Here is a 22,958-nt window from a genome sequence, read left to right on the forward strand (position 1 = left end):
GGGCGTGGTCGTGGTCGTGGTCGGGGACGAGGTCAGGTTCCTGAGGCCAGTGTGAGTGTGACCCAGAGCATGGCCAGTAAGGAGGTGGCGGAGTCACAGGTTCATCCTAGTGTGTCTGGAGACCAGGCTGGTTTGGGTGACGGTAGGGCGGATGGGCCCGGTGTCGGTCACGGTGTTGCCCCGGGTGTGGGGGTTGCAGCGGGAGGTGCTCCAGGCAGGGAGGATGTCTTGATGGACTTGCTAGCTCAGGTAGCTCAGGCTTTGCAGCGACTTCCAGCAGTTGTGCCGCCAGTGGTTGGTGGGCAGGATCCAGTAGTGCCGCCAGTGGGTGGTGGACAGGTTCCAGTGGTGCAGCCTGCAGCGGGTTTGCAGGCAGGTGTGCAGCCGGGGGCCGAGGTAGTGGATGCTCAGTATGTTCGGATGATGGAGCAGCTGCGGCATGTGGGAGCAGGGTATTTCTCAGGAAGTACCGATCCGAGTGTAGCGGATGAGTGGAGAGAGCGGATGGAGGATATTTTCCTTTCGCTTAGGTGTCCCGACCGGTACAGGGTGGATCTGGCAGTGTTTTACTTGTCAGGAGATGCTCGTGTGTGGTGGAGGTCGGTGACAGCACGGAGGGTGCAGAGGGGTATGTCTTGGGGAGATTTTGTGGGGGAATTTAACTCCAAGTATTTTCCTCAGGAGGCACTTGATCGTATGGAGGCACGGTTCTTGGGTCTGACTCAGGGGAACCGTACAGTGCGGGAGCTGGATGCAGAGTTCAGTCGGCTTGTAGGGTATGCAGGCAGGGCATGGGAGCCAGAGGCGGCTCAGGTGCGGAGGTTTTTGTTGGCTCTGCGGGATGATTTGAGGACTCGGTGTAGAGTGAGGAGTTATGCTACGAGAGCGGAGTTGGTTGAGGTTGCAGCTGGGATAGAGGATGATTTAAGGTCACAGGTGGTTGTGGTCGGTTCTTCAGTGCAGCCACAGCAGTCTCAGCAGTCCTAGCCGTCTTCTGTTCCTAGCAAGGGCGGCAAGCCTGCGCAAGGGCAGAAGCGGAAGTTTGATGCTATGCAGAGGTCGAGGCACGGGGGTGCGAGATGCTTTGGGTGTGGTAGTAGGGACCACAAGGTGACTAGCTGTCCACAGAGAGGTGAGCAGCGGGCAGTGACAGAGCAGCGGGCGGTGACAGAGCCGCGGACCGATACTCGAGTGTGTTACTACTGCAGAGAGACGGGGCATATCAAGCCTCGTTGTCCCAAGTTGCAGCAGAGGGCAGTAGCAGTGTTGCAGGCTGGAGCTCAGCCAGGGGTGCAGCAGGGTGTGCAGCACGGTGTGCAGCCGGTGGGTTGGATTGAGCCGACGACTCAGGTGTACTCGACCCAGGAGCCCGGTGGCACTAGTGCAGGAGCGATCACAGGTATAACTTCTGAGATTCGAACTTAGTCAATTCAATAGTTCAGATTATATTTGTTTTTGCTTGTGGTCAAGTGTTAGGTTCTCAACACATGAGATTTGTGTAGGGACCTTGTTGGTGGGCGGGTTTAAGTCCCATGTTATGTTTGATTCTGGAGCTTCTCATAGCTTCATTACTCCAGAGTGTGCCGTGAGAGCGGGGATCAGAGGGGATTCTGGAGAGCGTTCAGGAGTTGTCAGAGTTGCTGGAGGCAAGTTTCTGAGGGTTATTGGACGAGCTGGAGGAGTTGATATTCAGATCGCAGGAGAGTCGTGGCCAGCGGATTTACTTATCAGTCCAGTGGAGTTGTATGACGTCATTCTTGGTATGGATTGGTTGCATCGGTATAAAGTGCATTTGGATTGCTATCGGGGTAGAGTGGAGTTTGAGCGTCCAGGAGGGAAGTTGGTTTTTCAGGGTATTAGACCGACTTCGGGGAGTCTCGTGATCTCAGCCGTTCAGGCAGGGAAGATGATCGAGAAGGGCCGTGAGGCTTATCTGGTTACTATATCTATGCCAGAGTCAGTGGGGAAGTCTACGGTTAGCGGTATTCCGGTTGTGGAGGACTTTGAGGATGTATTCCAGTCATTGCAGGGATTACCACCATCTCGGTCGGATCCTTTTACCATTGAGCTGGAACCGGGGACGATGCCGTTATCCAAGGCTCCTTACAGGATGGCTCCAGCAGAGATGGCAGAGCTGAAGAAGCAGCTGGAGGATTTGTTGGGCAAGGGTTTTATCCGTCCTAGTTGTTCACCGTGGGGAGCTCCGGTGTTGTTTGTTAAGAAGAAGGATGGGAGTTTTCGGTTGTGTATTGACTACCGGGGTTTGAACCGAGTTACTGTGAAGAACAAGTATCCTCTCCCGAGGATTGATGAGTTGTTGGATCAGTTGAGGGGTGCTACTTGGTTCTCCAAGATCGACTTGGCTTCAGGTTATCATCAGATCCCTATTCATGAGGCAGATGTGAGGAAGACAGCCTTCAGGACGAGATATGGGCACTATGAGTTTGTGGTGATGCCGTTTGGGTTGACAAACGCGCCAGCTGCGTTTATGAGATTGATGAACAGCGTGTTCCAGGAGTTTCTGGACGTGTCAGTCATCATTTTCATCGACGACATCCTGGTATATTCTAAGAGTCCTGAGGAGCATGCAGTACATCTGAGAGCAGTGTTGGAGAAGCTGCGGGAGCAGAAGTTGTTTGCTAAGCTGAGTAAGTGCAGTTTCTGGCAGCGTGAGATGGGGTTCTTGGGTCATATTGTTTCAGCTGAGGGAGTTTCAGTGGATCCAGAGAAGATTCAGTCCATCAGGGAGTGGCCGAGGCCGCAGAGTGCCACTGAGATTCGGAGTTTCCTGGGGTTAGCAGGTTACTACAGGAGGTTTGTTCGGGGTTTTGCGAGTATGGCTCAGCCGATGACTAAGCTTACAGGGAAGGATGTCCCGTTTGTGTGGTCGCCAGAGTGTGAGGCAAGTTTTGCAAGTCTCAAGCAGATGTTGACTACCACGCCGGTGTTAGCATTGCCTGAGCAGGACGAGCCTTATGTTGTGTATACAGATGCTTCTAGAGTGGGGTTGGGTTGTGTACTTATGCAGCAGGGGAAGGTTATAGCTTATGCTTCGCGGCAGTTGCGGAAGCATGAAGCTAATTACCCTACTCATGATTTGGAGATGGCAGCAGTGATCTTTGCTCTTAAGATTTGGAGATCCTATCTGTATGGTGGGAAGGTACAGGTATTTACAGATCACAAGAGTCTGAAGTATATTTTTACTCAGCCTGAGCTGAATTTGAGGCAGAGGCGTTGGATGGAGTTAGTAGCGGATTATGATTTGGACATAGCTTACCATCCTGGTAAAGCTAATTTGGTTGCAGATGCCTTGAGTCGGAAGCGGGTGGCTTCGGCTCAGGAGCAGGATATGGAGGTGTTGGTAGGTGAGATTAGTGCATTGAGTTTGTGTGCTATCTCACAAGAACCTTTGGGTTTGGAGGCAGTTGATAGAGCAGATTTGTTGAGCAGAGTGAGGTTAGCTCAGGAGAGTGATGAGGGGCTGGTGAATGCCTCTAAGGCTGCGGGTGCAGAGTATCAGGTTTCTGCTAATGGTACTATCCTTTTGCATGGTCGGATCTGTGTGCCCAAGGGTGAGGATTTGAGGCAGGAGATACTGAGAGAGGCTCATTCGAGCAAGTTCTCTATTCATCCAGGGGCGACCAAGATGTACCGTGATCTCAAGCGGTATTATCACTGGGTCGGGATGAAGAAGGACGTAGCAGACTGGGTGGCGAAGTGTGATACTTGCCAGCTGGTGAAGGCGGAGCATCAGGTTCCTGGTGGTTTGTTACAGAGTTTACCCATTCCAGAGTGGAAGTGGGATTTGATCACGATGGACTTCGTGGTAGGTTTACCTGTGTCGAGGACGTTTGATGCTATTTGGGTCATTGTGGACCGTTTGACTAAGTCTGCACATTTTCTGATGGAGCAGCGGTTTTGGCCAAGAAGTATGTGAGGGAGATAGTCAGATTGCATGGTGTACCTGCTAGTATTGTGTCTGATAGAGATTCCAAGTTCACTTCGGTGTTCTGGAGGGCGTTTCAGGCAGAGATGGGCACGAAAGTGCATATGAGTACAGCATACCATCCTCAGACGGACGGTCAGTCAGAGAGGACGATCCAGATTTTGGAGGATTTATTGAGGATGTGTGTGCTGGATTGGGGTGGTCATTGGGCAGATCACTTGAGTTTGGTGGAGTTTGCTTATAACAACAGCTACCAGGCTAGTATTGGGATGGCTCCTTATGAGGCCCTGTATGGGAGGCCGTGTCGTACACCTTTATGTTGGACTCAGGTGGGGGAGAGGAGCATATTTGGTGCAGATTTTGTTCAGGAGACCTCGGAGAAGATTCGGGTTTTGAGGCTGAACATGAAGGAGGCTCAGGATCGGCAGAAGAGCTATGCTGATAAGAGGAGAAAGGATCTTGAGTTTCAGGTTGGTGATAGAGTGTACCTCAAGATGGCCATGTTGCGGGGTCCGAACAGGTCTTTGACAGAGACTAAGTTGAGTCCGAGGTACATGGGTCCGTTCAGAGTGGTTGAGCGGGTGGGACCAGTGGCATATAGGCTGGAGTTGCCTGAGGTTATGCGTGCGTTCCACAAGGTATTTCATGTGTCGATGCTGAGGAAGTGTCTTCACGAGGGTGATCAGTTGTTGGCTAAGATTCCTGAGGATCTTCAGCCTAACATGACTTTAGAGGCGAGACCAGTGAGGGTGCTCGAGAGGAGAGTCAAGGAACTTCGGAAGAAGAAGATTCCTTTGATGAGAGTCCTGTGGGACTGTGACGGAGTAGAGGAGCAGACTTGGGAGCCCGAGGCGAGGATGAAGGCAAGGTTTAAGAAGTGGTTTGAGAAGCAGACCGCTTGAGCTTGTCTAGCCGGGTCCGAGCTGTAGTCCGTGGCTGGAGCGGGTACGGAGTATTCCAGCCCATCTCTCTTGATATTTGGTCGCTTAGGGGTGGTTGGTTGTGCGACTAAGTATCAAGATGAGGTGGTGCTCGGGATGCGGGTTGATGGCTCCAGTTGTTGTATTTTTGTTTCCTGATGTATTTTCGTTGAGTTTGTAACGATTATGACATTTTGAGATTAATAAGATGAGTATTTTTCTTTATGTTTGACTGTTGTTGTCATGGGAAAAAGAGAAATAGCTCGGGTTTCTATTTTTGGAAAGTTACCATAAATAGAAAGTTTCCACAAAAGGAAGGTTTCCATAAATAGGAAGTTTCTACAATGGGAATGTTTTGTGGAAATGTGAGGTAGACCTAGCCGGGAGATACTCGTTAGCATCAGTATTTGTTTTGCTCTAGGCCGTGTGGGCCCAACTCACGTGATACCGATAGCTCGATGGACTTTGTGGCCAGAGAGTGGGAGTGGTATGTTGCTTCGGATGACGATCCGAGAGCGCGCTTGAGGGTGACGACCCAAGAGCGGGATATGTGAGGCTCCCTGGATACCGTAGCTGTGAGCCGAGGCTCGGCAGTGAGCCGGTATGTCTCGAGGGTTGCGACCCGAGAGCGGGGGGAGTGTGTGTGGGTGACTTCCTGGATGCCGTAGCTTAAGGCGGTTGGCCTGATAGCGAGCCGGCATGATTCGTTGGTTGCGACCACGGACGGGGGAAGCACTGAGTTGTGAGCAGATAGTGTTATGATGCGAGTATATTGGCTAGAGGGAGACCTCGAGGGTCAGTCGGAGGTGTGCGGGCTGTTGCGACAGTGGCACGGGAAACCTTGACTGATGGTGTTTAGTCCGGTCTGGGGACGTGCGGGCCGTGATGACGGTGGCATGGAGGTCCTTGGCAGATGGACGGTATTGCGGGATTCGGGGACGAATCCATATTGGTGGGGGAGAATTGTAACGCCCGCGAACCAATTTGTGTATTTTTGGTGTGGGTGTCGATCGACACCCTTGGTGGCATCGATCGACACCATGTTTTCCGGTTTGGTCGGGTTTGATTTAATTACCGAATTGGTTCGGTTTGGTTTGATTTAAAACCCAAATCGTGTGTAAAAGGGGAAAAACGACCCTAGGTCGTATTATTTGTGGTTCTCGCCGTTTTTGAGAGGAAAAGAAAGAGAGAAAAGAGAGAAAAACTTTTCTGGGATTTCTGGGCTTGTTCTTGGTGATTTTGGAGAGATCTGAGGCTGTAGGAGTGTTAGCTGTTGCTGGAATCGAAGGGGAAGCTTCTGGAGGTGTTGTTTTCCACGTTTCTCAATCCAAACTTCTTGTTCTTGAGGTGAGTGCTTGACCATGGTTGATCTAAGCATGAGATCTCCCTTGTTTTGTGTGATTCCTTGTTATTTGTGGTGTTTGCTTGCTTGGGTACATTGTATTTGTGATTTCTAGTGAATTCCGAGATGATTAGACGTGTTTGGAGTCGAATCTGTGTTGATTGAGATCGGAGTTCGTCGCTGAGTTTCGCGCAGATCGTGACTGCAGAAGAGGCGTCGATCGATACCACCTTTGTGGAGCATCGATCGGCACCGTCTCGAGTAGCATCGATCGTCACCATTCCGGCATCGGTCGACACCAGTTCCTGTAGCATCGGTCGACACCGATTGAGCATCGGTCGACACTAGTACCTGCCGAGTCTTATTTTCCTGGTTTGATATGTTGATTGTGTTGTTGTTGTTTGTTGACTTGGGAGTCTCATATGCTTGTGTGTATAACCCAGTAGATGGGAGGACGGCCTCACTAAGTATTTATGATAATACTTACGCATCTCAATTGTTGTTTGTGATGTGCAGGTAAAGGCAAAGTGTGATCGTGGAATCAAGGCGATGATGAAGGGGTGTTCTAGAGACTTGATTGATTGTGGTCTAGCTGTTGTTAGGTTGCTAGATTAAGTCAAAGGAACATTGTAGGATGTTAGTGGTTGGTTATCTCTTTATCTGATTGATGTTATTGGTTATTGGATTTGAATGTTGGAATTCTTTTGGTTTATTGGAATTTGTTTTATTTGATTATCCGCGGTTATTGAATGATGATAGGATGTAGTGGGTATGGGACCACTAGTAAATTAAGGTATTAAAAAAAAAAAAAAAACGGGAAGGGTTGTTTCAGATATCTAATGATCAAAAGCTAATTATGTTCCTGTTGTAACATATATGGATTCTAAAAAGAACAGCCCACTAATTTACCATGATCCGATATACTTTTACGATGATGAGGTATACTTTGCGCAGACACAGAGGCAAATTGCAGTCCAAAAAACAAAATGAGCTGAGGTATTCTAGTTAAAACTGAACCTTGAGATTCAAATTAAGAGGGAGAAGAGAGAGAGCTTACTGAACAGAGATGGTGGTTTAATTCACAGGAAGAGACGAAGCTTCAGGAGGTGACTGCTGATCGGCGGAGATTAGAGCTGTCGTCGGAATTGATCTTTCATCGACTGTTTTTTTTTAATCCTTTAAAATCCTAACTCAAAAGGATTATTTTGAATCCTTCAGAAATTGATTGAATAACAAGAGATTTTAGATTATTTTAAATGATTTTACATAAATTTTAAGTTGAATAACATAGGATTTTAAAAGATTTTTTAAAATCATGAATTAAATAACAAATGATTTAAGAATACTTTAGAATCTTTCAAAATATCAAGTTGAATACCTCCCTCTAAATAATCTATGTGTGATTGACAAAAAATAAAAATAATCTATGTGTTTATTACTACGACCGTATCCCAAACGTTACATAAATAATACTCCACTAATAAGTATTTGAAAACGGAAAAAAATAGTAATTGAATAGACTTTTCGATTATTAAGACCGTAATTAGGTTTACTTGCATGTTGTTTAATCTCAATTTTCAATTATTATAAAAAATAAAAAACGTTAAGTTAGTAGACCAATCAAATATTAAGAACGTAACGAGGTTTAATTGCATTTTGTTGGTGTCACAGCTCTCATATTAAATTGGTTTAATTTTATACTTATTGCAAAGTCAGCTATATTTATTTTTATACATATGGATATAAGATATAATAAAATACATATAATGGAAAGAGTAATGATGCCAAATCTAAAGCTTATTTCATATATTTATTTCTTCATGAAATCACATTTTAAAAATAATATGTATTTTTAGGAAAACAATTTCTAAAAAGACATTGAAAATAGTCTAACAATAAAATTATGTGAACTATTTTAGAGTATAGGAAAAATAGAAAATAATTTTAGGAAAATCACATGTCATAAAAAAATATTAGAAGAAATTTTATAAATTTAAATTAGTCTATCATAAATTCATTTGAATTTAATATTTTAATAAGTATGAGAACATTTTTCATATATTTAATTTGATATGTAGTTTTAGTTAGAATAATATTCAAAACAAAGGAAATTAGGGAAAATGTGAGAGAAGTAATTCAATTCCTTCATATTTTTTTTACTTGAAGCATATTAATATGAGAAAGTAATTCAATTTGTTCTAAGTAGAATGTCATTACAAAACATACTAAACCAGAAATAAGCAACAAAATAAAATTAAATATTGATCAAATAAGATCAATCCACGTGAACACTATACATCAACAATACTAAATGAATCTAAAAAAAAAAATTGTTTTAACTCGGTTGCTGAATCAATCCTCCCACAGAGGCCTACTCAGTCATCTCCTCTACTCCAGGTATTGTTGTACCCTTGAAAGTATGACCCGGTTTATATATATGAAATATGAGAACTGAACCATACTGTCTCTGTCACACATATTTATTTCTGAAACATTAAATATGACTGAACCAAACTGTCTCTGTCACACATATTTATTTCTGAAACATTAAATATGACTGAACCAAACTGTCTGTATTTCTGGAAAGAAGAAAGTTCGATCGACTCCCACTAAGAATTTTGAGAATCGACTCAAATCAAATCCCTAAAAAAACATTTCACACTGCTACGATCCTCTTAAAACCCAATTTTGAGAAATAATTATAGCCCCAAAGATGTGACATGAAGTTGTGAGGAGCTGCCAAAATGGGTTTCTTCTGGTTTAGGAGTCCTACTTAGTCGAACATGCTTGGGAGAGGTCTCACGGCCATGAATGCGTCCACCATCTGTGATATTTATAGTTTGAGAAAAAAAAAAAGAGTTTTACCTCATCGGTAACAGCAGCTCGTGCCCTGCGGTGTCTCTCCACTATTTCTGTCAAGACTTCCGATCCGTGACTCGCTCCTTTACATCTCCTGATTGCATGTTTCCATATTTTTCTCCATATTCCTAAAAATCTATATATACATTTTTATAGACATTTATGAAATAAGTATTGAAGTTCGTACTTATTTACAAAACAAACATACGATTGACATTAATTGTTAATTTATTTTTTTATTTAATTAATTAATATTAAGTTTCTATTTTTGAAAACAAAATTTCTCATCCTAAATAAATTTCCAAAACAATCTGAACAACTCTCTTTAACATTAAGTATTAAGTTTTGTAATTAATTTAATTAATATTAAGTTTCCAATTCTATAAAACAATATTTTCTCAATACACAATTCAGATTGTTTGCAGAAACTAAATGTTTTACATAAATTCGGTTAACTGTTATAGGAGCAAATGCCATTAATTTCGATGTAATTGTTCTACATAAATTCTGAATTTAAACAATCATTAAAAAACTAACTGTATGATTTTAAAAGGTAACAAACATATTTACCATTCAATTTGATATCTTATTCAAGGAATAATAATAAAATATAAAAGATATTGCTTGCTCACATATTTATTTTTATTTTTATTACGTATTTAAAACTAATTTTTTACTTTCACAGATTTCGTATGATGAGTTTTTGCGAATTAAAAATATTTGAACATGTTGCCTCACCGCCTAGCATGACGGGTTTGGACTATAGAACCAACACTAAACTATTAGTTTATCTCATATATACTATAGATTTGTAATCATAGTTTTGAAAATTAACTTATAAATTATTTAGTATATGAACTAAAAAGTATTACACATACTATAACACATTCTTAATATTCCAAAAAAAAAATTAACGACACATAAATATATACACTGACATACTATATAGGAATATACCTCTGTTTAATTCTAGAGAACAAAAAAAATCTAGAATTTTATATTATATCTAATAACAAATTTAATGTAATTAGGTAATAAATTTTATAAAATGTAAGAAGAAGAAAAAAATTCTAAACAAAATCTTAAATTAATTAGATAAAAATTAATTAATTGAGAATTTGAAAACTAAATAAATTAAAATTTATTATTTAAAATACAATAATTTATAAGTTAGTCTCGCGGTGTACCGCGGCTGAAATCCTAGTATAGTACAATATTCAAAAACCCTTCGACACATTTTCGTTCTACGTAGTGATCATAATTAATAACAAACTTATTAACTAGTGTACCTTTCTAATGCGTTCAAGTTCAGAATCATCTTCAAGGAAAAAGCTCAAATACTTGAACGGTATGTCCACCTGTGATTTAGTAGAAAAGAGATTACCAGAAAACCAATTTGCGTTTGTACCAGAGAGAGCAATATCATATAATGTGCTCATCACACATGAAGTACTCCAATATCTTCACTCATCTATAGCAAAACAGAGGTGTTATATGGCAGTCAAAACTGGTATGAGTAAGGTCTGTGATAGAATAGAATGAAATTTTATTTGAGAAGTACTAGAGAGACTGGGTTTTCAACCTACCTGGATAAACTAGATCCTTCAATGTGTCACCGTCGTTAGCTACTCGTACGTCCTGAATGAGTTGGCACAAGGACTAGTAACACCCCACGTAGAATCAGAAAAGGAGATCCACTCTCCCCATACATTTTCATCTTATACAGTGAAGTTCTGACAGGTCTTTGCAAAAACGCTCAAAATGAGAATAAGTACACAAGGATAAAAGTGGGGAAATATATCCCAAAGATCAGTCAATTTTTGCAGATGACACCATGTTCTTTTGCAAGACTGACCAACAGAACTACAATACTCTGATTCAAATCCTACATAAATACGAAGAAGCGTCAGGCCAAATGATCAATGCATCCAAGTCAGTAATTACTTTCTCTGCCAAATCGTCAAATGAGACTAAAGAGTGGATTAAACTACAGCTTGGGATTCAAAAGGAAGGCAGCTTAGGGAAGTATTTGACACTCCCTGAATTGCTGGCAGGAAAAAGAAGGACTTATTCACGATCATAGTCGATAGTATTCGCCAGAGAGCCTTTAGCTGGCCATCATGGTTTCTATCTGCGGCAGGTAAAATGAAACTGCTAAGTCTGTCGTAGCGGCTATACCAACTTACTCCATATCCTGCTTCAAGCTTTCTTGCTCTTTGCACAAGGGCATACAATCAGTGTTAAATTGCTTCTGGTGGAATTCAAGTATGAAGAAAAAAGAAAATGTGTTAGATCTATTGGGAGAAGCTAATGAGAGCAAAAAGGAGAAGGTGGATTAGGCTTCTAACTTACAAAACTTCATTGAAGTTTTTTTAATAGAATCTTATATAATAGTGATGATGTGATTGATTATTTTTCTCAAAGTAATTTGTGAGTTGACATATATAAAAATGGTTTTATAAAGACTTTTTTTTGTCAAACTATAAAGCAATTGACTAAAACAATAGATTAAGGGTGTTAAAAGACAAGATAAACTAATGAAAACAAAAGACATGTTAAAAGGAAAAAAAAAAAGACAACAAAAAGAAAAGTGTAAAAAAAAGGTGACCGGAGAGAATAACAAGGGGAAGAGAAAGTTACCGTTTTTGGAGTCATCCGTCAAAGTCATCTTTACAACTTAGCAAGCAAAATTTGCTTTATTGCATGTTATTTTGTTTGTAAGTCAGTCACACACACAACACACAATCCCCCTTTTCTCTCCTCCCGCATAAGATTCCTCTCTTTCTCTCTCTCTCTCTGCCCATCTGATTCGCTGCTGACTCACACACGACACACACCTCTCTCTCTCTCTCCTTCTTCGCCTCCTGTAGAAGAAAGACGTTTTGTTTTGTTTTTGTTTGATCCTCTCTCGCGTAACTCCAAAGCTCAAGAGCCTCTCTTTAATTCTTCCGACTCTTTAGGTATCGCCGTTTCTTCATCTGGGTTTTGTGTGGGTAAGCCACTCTATTCGCGTTTTCTAGGTTTTCGTCTACTCTAATGGTCCAATTTCAATTGGGTTTCTTTTACCTTTCTATAAAAATCTCTCCTTTTTTGCAGTTTCGGTCAAATTCGTCTACTTTTCATTTTTTTTAATTTTCGATTACGCTTGAGAAAAATCCTTAATTTTTGTTTAATCAGTTTGGTATTTGGCTACGGTGTGGCTTTGTTTATGTTCCTTGCTCGTCCTAGTTTTCTAGATATTTCCTAAGATTCCGATTAGCATAAAAGTTGCCTTTTTTTTTGTGTGTGTGTCTGATTCTTATTGTTTACTCATCTATTGGGATAAAAACTGCAACTTGGTTCTGTGAAAGTTTTACTCTTTGTATAAGGGGTTTGCTTTATGAAGTTTATAACAGAGGAATAGGTTAATAGGTTAAGGGAATAGGTCAGATTGCGTTTCGATTTCGAAGTGGAAATATGTTCTGTAACTGAAGCTAGATGTTTGCTTTTAGGTATTTATGATGAAGCTGAAAACTTTTTTTGTGTTTATGTTGGAAGTAATTGTTCCTTTTCTTTCTTCTTAGATTTTCGTCTGTGTTCATTGCCTTGGATGTATGTATCTTCTTTGTGTGTTGCTGTGGTAGTTTTTGTTCGAGTTCAGGAAAACAAGATAACTAAAACAAGAACACAAAAACGCAGAATTCAATTTCCCTTGGTATGAACTGATAAACCCACGCAAAGCCTATTTCGCAGGATGGATCTCACAAAGAGTTCCTCCTTCCTACCTATATATGAATCTCCAAAATCACATAATAGAAGAATTCTAAATGGGAATTAGTTAGTAAAGTCCTAAGTGACATATTATCACCTTATGATCATTCCTCTGAGTTTGGAAGTTTTCTTTTCTATATTTGACACTATTCAAGTATTTCTTGGTTTAATTGTTGTGTAATTGCATTTCTTCAGGTTGTAAATCTAATTCTGTAACTCTTTTTTGCATGTAAGCTTGGACAATGGGTGCATCAACATCCAGAATAGATGACGATAAAGCCTTGCAGCTATGTCGGGAAAGAAAAAAATTTGTCCAACAAGCACTTGATGGAAGATGTTTGTTAGCTGCTGCTCATGTTTCATACGTTCAGTCTCTTAAGAGTACCGGAACTGCCCTCAGGAAATTTGCTGAGACTGAAGTTCCTGTTGAATCTTCCTTGTACACGTCCACTAGTGCAACACCAGAACAACCTCTTGCCTTAATCGAGAAATCAGTTTCTCATTTGTCATACTCTCCTCCACCTGCTTCACATTCGCATTCCCATCATGACACGTATTCACCTCCTCCGTCGCCTCCTAGTACCAGTCCGTTCCAGGTCAATCATATGAAATTCAGAGGGTCTTCTTCAAAAAAAGTGGAAGAGAAACCTCCGGTTTCTATTGTTGCCACTGTAACCTCATCGAGTAGTCCACAAAGCAGGTCTATGGAAAAGCTGGAACCAACCCGATTTGATGAATCTTCTACCATGCCACCTGAAGCACCTTGGGATTATTTTGGTCTTTCTCATCCAATTGACAACCAGCTTTCTTCTTCTCATGTTGGGAATGGTCATGTGTCGAGATCCGTGAAGGGAGAAGATGAAACTCCTGAGGTGGAGGATGATGGTGAGAATTTTTCTTTTCAAGAAAGGGAAGCGTCCAGAGATTCGGATGATGATGAGTTTGATGAACCCACAAGTGATACACTTGTCAGAAGCTTTGAAAACTTCAATAGAGTGCACCGTGATCACAGTGCTTTGCCTCAAAGAGAGGGAGTTGAAAGCGAGTTCTCTGACGCTGAGAAAAGTAGAACTCCTGAGTTATCACCACCAGTGACGCCTTTAACAGCCACTCCAGTGAACAAAACACCACACAAGGGAGATCACACCGAGAACAAGCTTCCTCCCAGGGACTTCTTGTCAAGCATGAAAGAGATCGAGTTGCTCTTTGTTAAAGCTTCAGAGACTGGAAAAGAGGTTCCTAGGATGCTTGAAGCCAATAAGTTGCATTTCCGTCCAATAGTTCCGTCAAAAGAAAGTAATAATTCTTATCTCTTGAAGACTTACTTACCTTAGTTAATCTAATGCGTCTCTGCATCTAGATTGTTTTGTGATGAATATTTGAAGAAAAATCACATATATCTCTGCTTTTTGCAGATGGCTCCGGTGCATCATCACTGTTCAAAACCTGTCTCTCTTGTGGGGAAGATCCCAAAGATGTACCAGAAGGTAATGAAACTTATTTACATTTTGGGTCAACTGTTGCAGATTGTATGGAGTGTTTACAGGCAAAGTAATCTGTGCAGAGCCTGCTCAGAACTCTGTGAAATACTTGACCTGGCATAGGACTGACTCTTCACGATCCTCATCTTCTCGGAATCCTCTTGGAGGAATGAATTCTGATGATGTGGAAGAGCTCAATAGCAATCTCTTTGAAAATATTTGCATGATTGCTGGAAGCCATGCCTCAACGCTAGACAGACTATATGCATGGGAGCGGAAACTCTATGATGAAGTTAAGGTACTTATAGTGCCTTAAATAGATTTTTTTGTTAAAAAACAAGATTTTGCAGTGAGAGTATTTGATTTGTTTTCTTCACTTCTACCGGTTTTCAGGGGAGTCAGACTGTGCGGAGAGAGTATGACGAAAAGTGCAGAATTTTGAGAGAACTTGAATCAGAAGGTAAAGGTTCACAAAGAACAGACAAGACACGTGCAGTTGTGAAAGACCTTCACTCCAGAATCAGAGTGGCGATTCATAGGATCGACTCCATATCAAGACGGATTGAAGAACTCCGTGACAAAGAGCTCCAGCCTCAACTTGAGGAACTTATTGAAGGGTATGTGTTTAGTCACTATTTCCAGTATACTCGATTCTTTTGGTTTCATTTGACCTGACCTGAACAGTTATATTTATCATTTCTTGGATTGTGATTAGGTTGAGTCGTATGTGGGAAGTAATGTTCGAATGCCACAAGGTTCAGTTTCAATTAATCAAAGCGTGTTACAGAGGCGGAAACATTAAACTCAACATGCAGTCGGAGGTGCACAGACAAGTAACATCTCACCTTGAAGATGAACTCAGCGCGTTGGCCTCAAGCTTCACAAAGTGGATCACAGGCCAGAAATCATATATTAAAGCGATAAATGAGTGGCTGGTGAAATGTGTCGCCTTAACACAAAAATCCTCCAAACGAAAAAGGCGTGGTGCGCCACAGCTGCAACTGAGAAACTATGGTCCTCCCATTTATGCAACCTGTGACATCTGGCTAGAAAAACTCGAAGAATTGCCTACCAAAGAGGTTTCGAGCTCCATTAAAGCACTTGCATCTGATGTCGCCAGGTTCTTGCCACGTCAGGAAAAGAGTCGCACCAAGAAACATCGGTCTGGTGAGAACAAAAACGATCTGACAGCTCACATGTTGCCAGATGAGACAGTGGAGGATCGAGGTCCGGGATTTGATCGGTTTAGGACAAGCTTGGAAGGATTTGTTGGACAACTCAACCAGTTTGCAGAATCATCAGTGAACATGTATGAGGAACTTAAGAAAGGAATCCACGATGCCAAGAACAACTACGAGCACTTGAAGAAGGCTTATTCACAAGGAAAATGATTTTTTGGTTTCTTGGAGAAATGGAATTTTGTCAGGTTAAAAATTTTGGAGGCAAATTGGGTTTGGCATTTGTAAATGCAAAAGGGATTATATAAAAAGATTTCTTCAAGCATATATGGAGGATAATTGTGACAGAGTTTTGTGCTTTGTGGGCATATCAAAATAAATATAGTTTTTAGTTAGTCCAATCACAGAAAACATATAAGAAATCTAGTCAATAACATAAGAGAATTTCTGGTTTATATGGGGCATTAGGAATCATTTAGGTTAAAATTTTGAAAAAAGATTGCTTCGAAAAAGGATTATGTTTTCTATGGACAATATCATCTACAGTATAATATTCTAGTATCAGCCGTATTTTTATTACATTGTCATATCTCAAAGAATTAATAGAAAACAAAAAAAAAAGTCACTACAACAAATCACCTAGATCTTTAAAACTTATAAAGAGACTTCTTATTTTGATCAAAACTTATAAAGAGAGTAGATATAACTTTGAATGGTTGGTCCATACACTCCATATTAAACAATGCATACTAGTACGGAGTGATAGCAGACCAGAAAAATGTGGATAGATGTTCACTCTATACTAGCATGTATTTTATTGGTCTGCATTTGGTCCGACATTGGTATGGAGTTTATCAAACAAGTGTATGAATGGTTGAAAAATTGCGGACTGGTCTGATTTTAGTCTGGTCTGGAGCGTACCAACCAACCATTCAAGGCTTATGTATTTTGTATGTTATGCGGAATATGGATATTATTTTGTTTTTGAGAAATATGGATCTTATTTCGTCCTAGTTACCGGCCTAAATGACTCGATAACAAACTCCGTTCAATCTCAGTTATCGACACATGATTATCACATAATTGGCTCTCAAACTATACATCAAGATCTTTACTTCTTTGTCCAAAAAAGTTTAATATTTTTATATAAAGCTAAAAAAATTTATTATAGTTTAACCTTTTTTCAAGTTGGAATGTTTATAAATTTTATTTTAATCGGTTTAAAAATGTGATTCAATTAAAAGATCGAATTAAACTTTAAAATTGGGACCATGTTAGTTGAGAATTTATCCTTTGATAAATTTAGCATACTGTCAACTTCAAATGCCTTCATGCTTTCTCGGTCAAGAAACAACTTGGTGAGTTTGCATAGATAGGATTTTGCTAGACAAAATGGTGATTTGAGACTTCTCAAGTTTACTAGTGGAAGATTCGCAAGGATAAATACTTTGCAACAACGAATTTATTTTTGTTGTTTTTTTTAAATCAACTCACCTTCTCTTTCTATAGCTCCAAATTTATTTATTTTTCTAGGAATTTTTATTAGATTGTTTTTTTTTTTTAATTCTCAATCTTCATCGGATCTACCAAAGTTCCTGACATGTTGATCTAATATAATGATCTTGACAGCTATAAACATATCATTTTCTGATGACAAATATATAATAAGATAATGCCATTTTTTTTTATAGACTAAATCTCTTTTGACTCTTTCCATAGTTAAGCTTCGTATTATGTATTTTCTCAAAACCCGAAACTACTCCTTTGAAATTGTTGTACCGTACAAAAAAGAAGTTATCAACTTTTCATAAACTAAAAGATCAAATTGGAAATTTTCCTCATTTGAAAATATACCCCATCCAATCACAACAAATTCACAACATATTTATGTTTTCTCATACAAAAATAAAACAAAAGTCAAATAACCCAAAAATAAAACATTAATCAGTAAAAAAAATTCCTAAAAATCCAAAAGTAACAAATATCACATCATCATCACCAAAGATCAAAGTCATGCCTGCATTTTCTCGAGACAATCCTCGACGGCGCCGTCAACTTATCAACCGTGACATCACACTCAACTTTAACGATCATAGTCCAAGTCTTGACAGAACCAACCTTAATCCTCACAGGAGCTTTAATCTTCAATCTAAACGACAGTGTTTTCTTACTCACCTCGTTACGCATCTCTTTCCTCATACCACTAGTCAACTGTATCTTAGACGACCCACTCAACTTCAACTTAACGATCGTCACATTCTTCGCCGGCTGATAAAACGCCGGCAAAACACCGTTACACAGATCAACGCCGTTGTAATACACATCCACCGAGCTTCCTATCTCGTGATAATACACCCCGATTTTTCCGTTACCGTTACGCGATCTAACGGTAACGTTAAACCGGGGAGAGATCGGGGAGGAGGAGTTGAGGTTGATGCCGGAGACTGAGAAGCCTTCGACGGAGTATTTGGGAGCTTCGGGGCGGTAGATTAGGTAGAGGACAGAGAAGGAGAGTCCGGCGAGGACGGCGATGGTGAAAACGACGGCGAGGAATGAGCAGAAACAGCATCTGCAGTTGCTGCGGTTTGGTTTTTTACGAGAGAGGTATTGGAGGCGGTGAGCGTTTTCAGGCGGTGGGATACGGTAAATCTGATCTTTAGGGACTTGGATAACGTAAGTAGAAGGTGGTGGTGCTGGTTTTCTTGGAAACTCGCCGGAGCTGAAGTTGCCGGAGAATTGTCCGCTTTCTGGTGGTGAATCGGCGGGGTAGACTCTTTCAGCCATTTTGGAGAGATAAGACTGTGAGAAAAAAAAACAAATATGTGATGAGATTAGTGAAAGTGAAGAAGAAGAAAATAAATATAAAGTGGAGGAGATAACGCGTTACAGAGAAAGAAAGAAAAAACAAAAAAAATGATTGCACGCGGCAATATGAAATGAAATCTACTGGTTTTTAATGTTTTTTTTTTTTTGAATTATTTTAAATGTTTTGTATTATTAATTAAAATTCAAATTGGCAATAAATCAAGACGGGATTAGTGTTGATTTTGTCTAAACAAGACAAGGACAAGGCCTCCTTTGGTAGGACCTTCACCTACGAATCTATGTAAAATTTATAAAAATGAAGAAAGTATTCTCTAATATCTTATAAAATGGGGGAATTAAAGTATTAAATACTGTACTATAATGACTATTCTTTTCATATGTCATTTTTTACATTTTTTATAACCATAAAATGAAATATAGAAATCTATACTATTTAAAAAAAAAAAAAAAAAAAAAGAAAATCAGGTATTTTTATTATTTAGAAAACGCTCACAGTAATTACCCAATGTTAAAAACTACAGTAAAATACAAAGATTGGAACATTGGTCCTCCCAGTTATTTGTAACTGTAAAATACAAAAAAGAAACCTCATTACGTTTGACTTTAGTTATCGTTTATAATTAACTAATAAAGTTAAAAATATATATAGTATGGAAGATTACGTGCGTACGAGTACTGATGATGGGTTACAGCTAAGAGGCAGAAAAGCAAACACGGTTTGTGTAAGTGTTAAACCGCGGAACTCCAACTCCAAATGATACATCCGTTTACACAAGTGTGGTATTAGATAGAACATAGACTCGTGGTACCCATTCAAATTGAGTTAACCTCCAAAATTACCAAACCATTTATGAACATTTCTTTCAACAATAAATTCTGATATTAATTAGTCGGTTATATGTCCAACTTCCAAACATAAAAGTTATCTATCAATATATAATAAATACTCCATCCGTTTCAAAATATAAGATGTTTTGGAAAAGTTTGTTGTTTCATAATATAGGATGTTTTAAAATTTCAATACAACTTTTAAATTAATTTAGTATTTTATATTATGCAGTATTGTTTCTGATTGGTTGAACTTGTTAAAAGTAAAGACTTCTTAATCTGCGTTTTTTGTTTAAAACATCCTATATTTTGAAACGGAGAGAGTATCTTTAAAAAAAAAAAGTATTACCTTCAAATATCGAAAAAAACAAGTTTTTTAAAAAGGTTCCAAAAGTTCAATTGTTGGGTTTAGAAACATTCATAGACAGACCAAATATTTGATATACTTTTAGAATTCTAGAATTCTGGTACAGTGGTACTAGTCATGGTTCTTTTGCACATTCAAAATACGTTCTATGATAAAGATTATATCATACCTGTACTCGTATATATTAATCAAAACCATCACCTAAGAGGCTAGGGTAAACACATTTCATATTCAGGGGAAAATATGCAATTCAGATACAAAAGAAAATTTAGAATCTTAAGATTCATATATATATATATATATCCACATAATTACATTATTAATTGTCTAATAATTGTATAGTATGCGGATATCACGAAGTATTAAGACTGTCATATTGTGGAGTGCACGTTAGGCGGCAATATCACAACAACAGGTTTTATTATATAGATATAGTTTCTTTATTTCTTACACTTCAACTACTTAAGAACAAATTAATTCTATCTTTTTAGCAAAAAAACAAAATTAACTTCCTAAGATTTGTTTTTAAAAAATATTTTATTAGTTGAATGGTTTGAACATTTACTTCCAAAGTATTAAGAAAAAGGGTAATATGCTTCCATAAACTAGGATACTGATATATTTTGGAGATAAGTATACATACACTGGATTCAAATGAATATCAACCAAATATAGAAGATGATATGAGAGTCATAAAATCAAAGGTCAAATACAGAAATGGTCAATACAGCTTTGGTTTAGATTGACCATTGCTCCGGGGGAAAAAAACATGACAGTGGTTCAAAAAAAAAAAAAAACATGACAGTGGTTCAACCTAATTGTGTGAGAAAACTGACACCAAACTAACTAAAAGAAACAATTTAGAATGTTATCTATATACGATCGTTCATCTTATACTATAATACAACAAACATTTTCATAATGAGATGATAGTACATTCAATTTAATTTGACCATACGAGTTACTATATAACTTCTCACTCGTGAGTAAAAATCTATAATAACAAAGGTGGAAAAAAAAAATCACACATCACACATCACACACGCTATCTTGTATCATTGTCTATGAGATAAGAGGAACCGTTCACAATATCTTGTTCTAATTTTCAATACTTATGAGTGATGAATCTTATGATCATTCGTATAAGATAAATTTTCAAAATGTGGACAAAACAGAAAGAAAATTTCAACATCTATCATCATCGATAAAAAAAAACAAAAAAATGATGAGTAGAAGAAATTGCACATACCTTGAAAATGAAAGAGCTCTAAAGATTTGTTTTCCTTCTTTTTTTCTTCCTCACAATGATGCTGAGGTCTCGCAGAGAAAAATGAAAGGAGGAGACAAGAAATGCCGCACTTGACCCTTTCGTTTCTAATATTCAACAAATATGCATGTCTTTTCAATTAATATTGTTACTAAACTATAAAATAGAGAGTTCATGCTTTACCATTTAAGCAAGTTGGAAGTGCATTGACCAATTCGTAAACATAAAACTGTATATACTTCACGTGCATTGACCAATTCGTAAACATAAAACTGTATATACTTCATGTAAAGTGTTCACGTTGTACATGTATAGAAGATTATATGAGTATACACTGAATTCAAATGAATATCAATCAAACATAGAAGATTATATGAGTGTCATATAATCAAAGGTCAAATACAGAAATGGTCAATACAGCTTTGGTTTAGTCGTTTAGATTGACCATTGCTCCGGGAAAAAAACATGACAGTGGTTCAAAAAATAAAACAAGACAGTGGTTCAACCTAATTGTGTGAGAAAACTGGCACCAAACTAACTAAAAGAAACAACTTAGAATGTTATCTATATACGATCGTTCATCTTATACTATAGTACAACAAACATTTTCATAATGAGATGATAGTACATTCAATTTAATTTGACCATACGAGTTACTATATATATATAGAACTTCTCACTAGTGAGTAAAAATCTATAATTACAAAGGTAGGAAAAAAAAATATCACACATCACACACGCTATCTTGTATCATTGTCTATGAAATAAGAGGAACCGTTCACAATATCTTGTTCTAATTTTCAATTCTTATGAGTAATGAATCTTATGATCATTCGTATAAGATAAACTTTCAAAATGTGGACAAAACAGAAAGAAAATTTCAACATCTATCATCATCGATTAAAAAAGCAAGAAAATGAGTAGAAGAAATTGCACATACCTTGAAAATGAAAGAGCTCTAAAGATTTTTTTTTCTTCTTTGTTTCTTCCTCACAATGATGCTGAGGTCTCGCAGAGAAAAATGAAAGGAGGAGACAAGAAATGCCGCACTTGACCCTTTCGTTTCTAATATTCAATAAATATGCATGTCTTTTTAAACTCTCGTTTACAACCGTACCAAAACGTTTTCTCTCTGAAGCGATATCTCCAAAGGAGACGGTTCATCAAAAAACTCACCGGCTTCCATAGTTTTCCGGCCGGCGCCGGCTTCTCTGGCGTCGGTCGATCCTTTTTTCTTAACTTTCGTCTTTCAATCTTCTTTTCTGTATAGTTTTAAGTTAATTATTTTGGCAAATCAAGGATTCCAAATCTCCATCGCTTGCTTCTTTCTCATGATGGTATGGGAAGATCTGGGTCCGACAACTTTCATTGGTTTTATCGTCTCAATACTGGCACCATATTCGGCTTGTGTGGTGTTTCATCACGCTCAAAACTCATTGGGGGTTTCATATTTGAGTCTGGAAAAGATTGCCTCGTTTCGTCTCTGTCGCGGTCAGAGTTCTACTCAAACTCGCGTCTCCCTTCTCTCCTTATGGGAGAGTGTATTTCTGACCTTATTCAAGCCTTGGCCCAAGAGTAACTGTGTCAGTTTCTTTCCATCTCCGATTGATGGTAGTCGTTTCATCACCAATATAAGGTTTCTTCGATCCTTTAGAATCCTTGAATCTCAATTGTATTTCTTGAATCTTAGAAACAGAGATCAAAGTAGGATGTGGGATCCGGGAGAGAATGTTGATTATTATAGCGATTGGGTGATGGATATATGGCTATATCAATTTGGCTATTGTTGTATTGGCATTTTGAATTTAAAGGTGGGCTTGATCGAGTATAAGCATATATATATGATATTTGGTCAGATGTGTAGTTTGAGGAATGCATCAATAATGGTTAGAAGGGAACTTATTATCATGAAGGAGTTACACGACATCAGTTATGTATTTGATGATGCTCATGGTACTTTGTTGGTTGAAGTTGTACAAGAGATGGAGACGACTCGATTTTCGCTCATGGTAGTGATATTACAGTGGCAGAATCAAAAACTTGTGACCATTAAAATCCTCCGATGGTTGGGTGTTGTCGATGATGAAGGCTGTAGTATGGGATCAAATAAAAGACTATGGTTCACCCTAGTAAGTTGTAGAGATTTGCTGAAATATAGCGAGAAGCTCCTCTCAAAAGATATCACGATGGTGAC

At 38.9% G+C, this 22,958-nt stretch overlaps 2 protein-coding genes across 5 annotated transcripts; one reads left to right on the forward strand and one right to left on the reverse strand.

Annotated features, from left to right (window-relative positions):
* The first annotated feature begins 11,619 nt into the window (after positions 1-11,619).
* Positions 11,620-15,877, forward strand: LOC104787023 (nitrate regulatory gene2 protein). 3 transcript variants are annotated; one of them, XM_010512515.3, is made up of 6 exons: positions 11,620-12,060; positions 13,052-14,113; positions 14,233-14,304; positions 14,382-14,596; positions 14,692-14,915; positions 15,014-15,877. In XM_010512515.3, exons 2-6 carry the CDS (start codon positions 13,060-13,062, stop codon positions 15,687-15,689), a joined length of 2,241 nt encoding a protein of 746 aa, XP_010510817.2. In that variant the 5' UTR covers positions 11,620-12,060; positions 13,052-13,059; the 3' UTR covers positions 15,690-15,877. The 3 variants fall into 3 exon arrangements, with proteins under 3 accessions (XP_010510817.2, XP_010510818.2, XP_010510816.2); XM_010512516.3 differs by having other exon boundaries at positions 11,767-12,027; XM_010512514.3 differs by having other exon boundaries at positions 11,796-12,761.
* A 1,424-nt stretch (positions 15,878-17,301) lies between these two features.
* On the reverse strand, positions 17,302-21,773 carry LOC104787024 (NDR1/HIN1-like protein 13). 2 transcript variants are annotated; one of them, XM_087450455.1, is made up of 2 exons: positions 21,705-21,773; positions 17,302-18,275 (listed from the first exon to the last, which is right to left on the reverse strand). In XM_087450455.1, exon 2 carries the CDS (start codon positions 18,258-18,260, stop codon positions 17,472-17,474), a length of 789 nt encoding a protein of 262 aa, XP_087306581.1. In that variant the 5' UTR covers positions 18,261-18,275; positions 21,705-21,773; the 3' UTR covers positions 17,302-17,471. The 2 variants fall into 2 exon arrangements, with proteins under 2 accessions (XP_087306581.1, XP_087306580.1); XM_087450454.1 differs by lacking the exon at positions 21,705-21,773 and adding an exon at positions 20,747-20,871.
* Positions 21,774-22,958: the final 1,185 nt, after the last annotated feature.

Source organism: Camelina sativa, chromosome 5, assembly GCF_030686135.1.
Source record: "Camelina sativa cultivar CO46 ecotype springtype chromosome 5, ASM3068613v1".
Lineage (NCBI taxonomy): Eukaryota > Viridiplantae > Streptophyta > Magnoliopsida > Brassicales > Brassicaceae > Camelina > Camelina sativa.

Excerpts from the sequence above, each read along its gene's own strand:
- LOC104787024 (XM_087450455.1), bottom strand. The coding sequence starts at position 18,260 with ATGGCTGAAAGAGTCTACCCCGCCGATTCACCACCAGAAAGCGGACAA.
- LOC104787023 (XM_010512515.3), top strand. The coding sequence starts at position 13,060 with ATGGGTGCATCAACATCCAGAATAGATGACGATAAAGCCTTGCAGCTA. Across the intron at positions 14,114-14,232 it reads AATAGTTCCGTCAAAAGAAA|ATGGCTCCGGTGCATCATCA; the intron begins GTAATAATTCTT and ends TGCTTTTTGCAG. Across the intron at positions 14,597-14,691 it reads AACTCTATGATGAAGTTAAG|GGGAGTCAGACTGTGCGGAG; the intron begins GTACTTATAGTG and ends ACCGGTTTTCAG.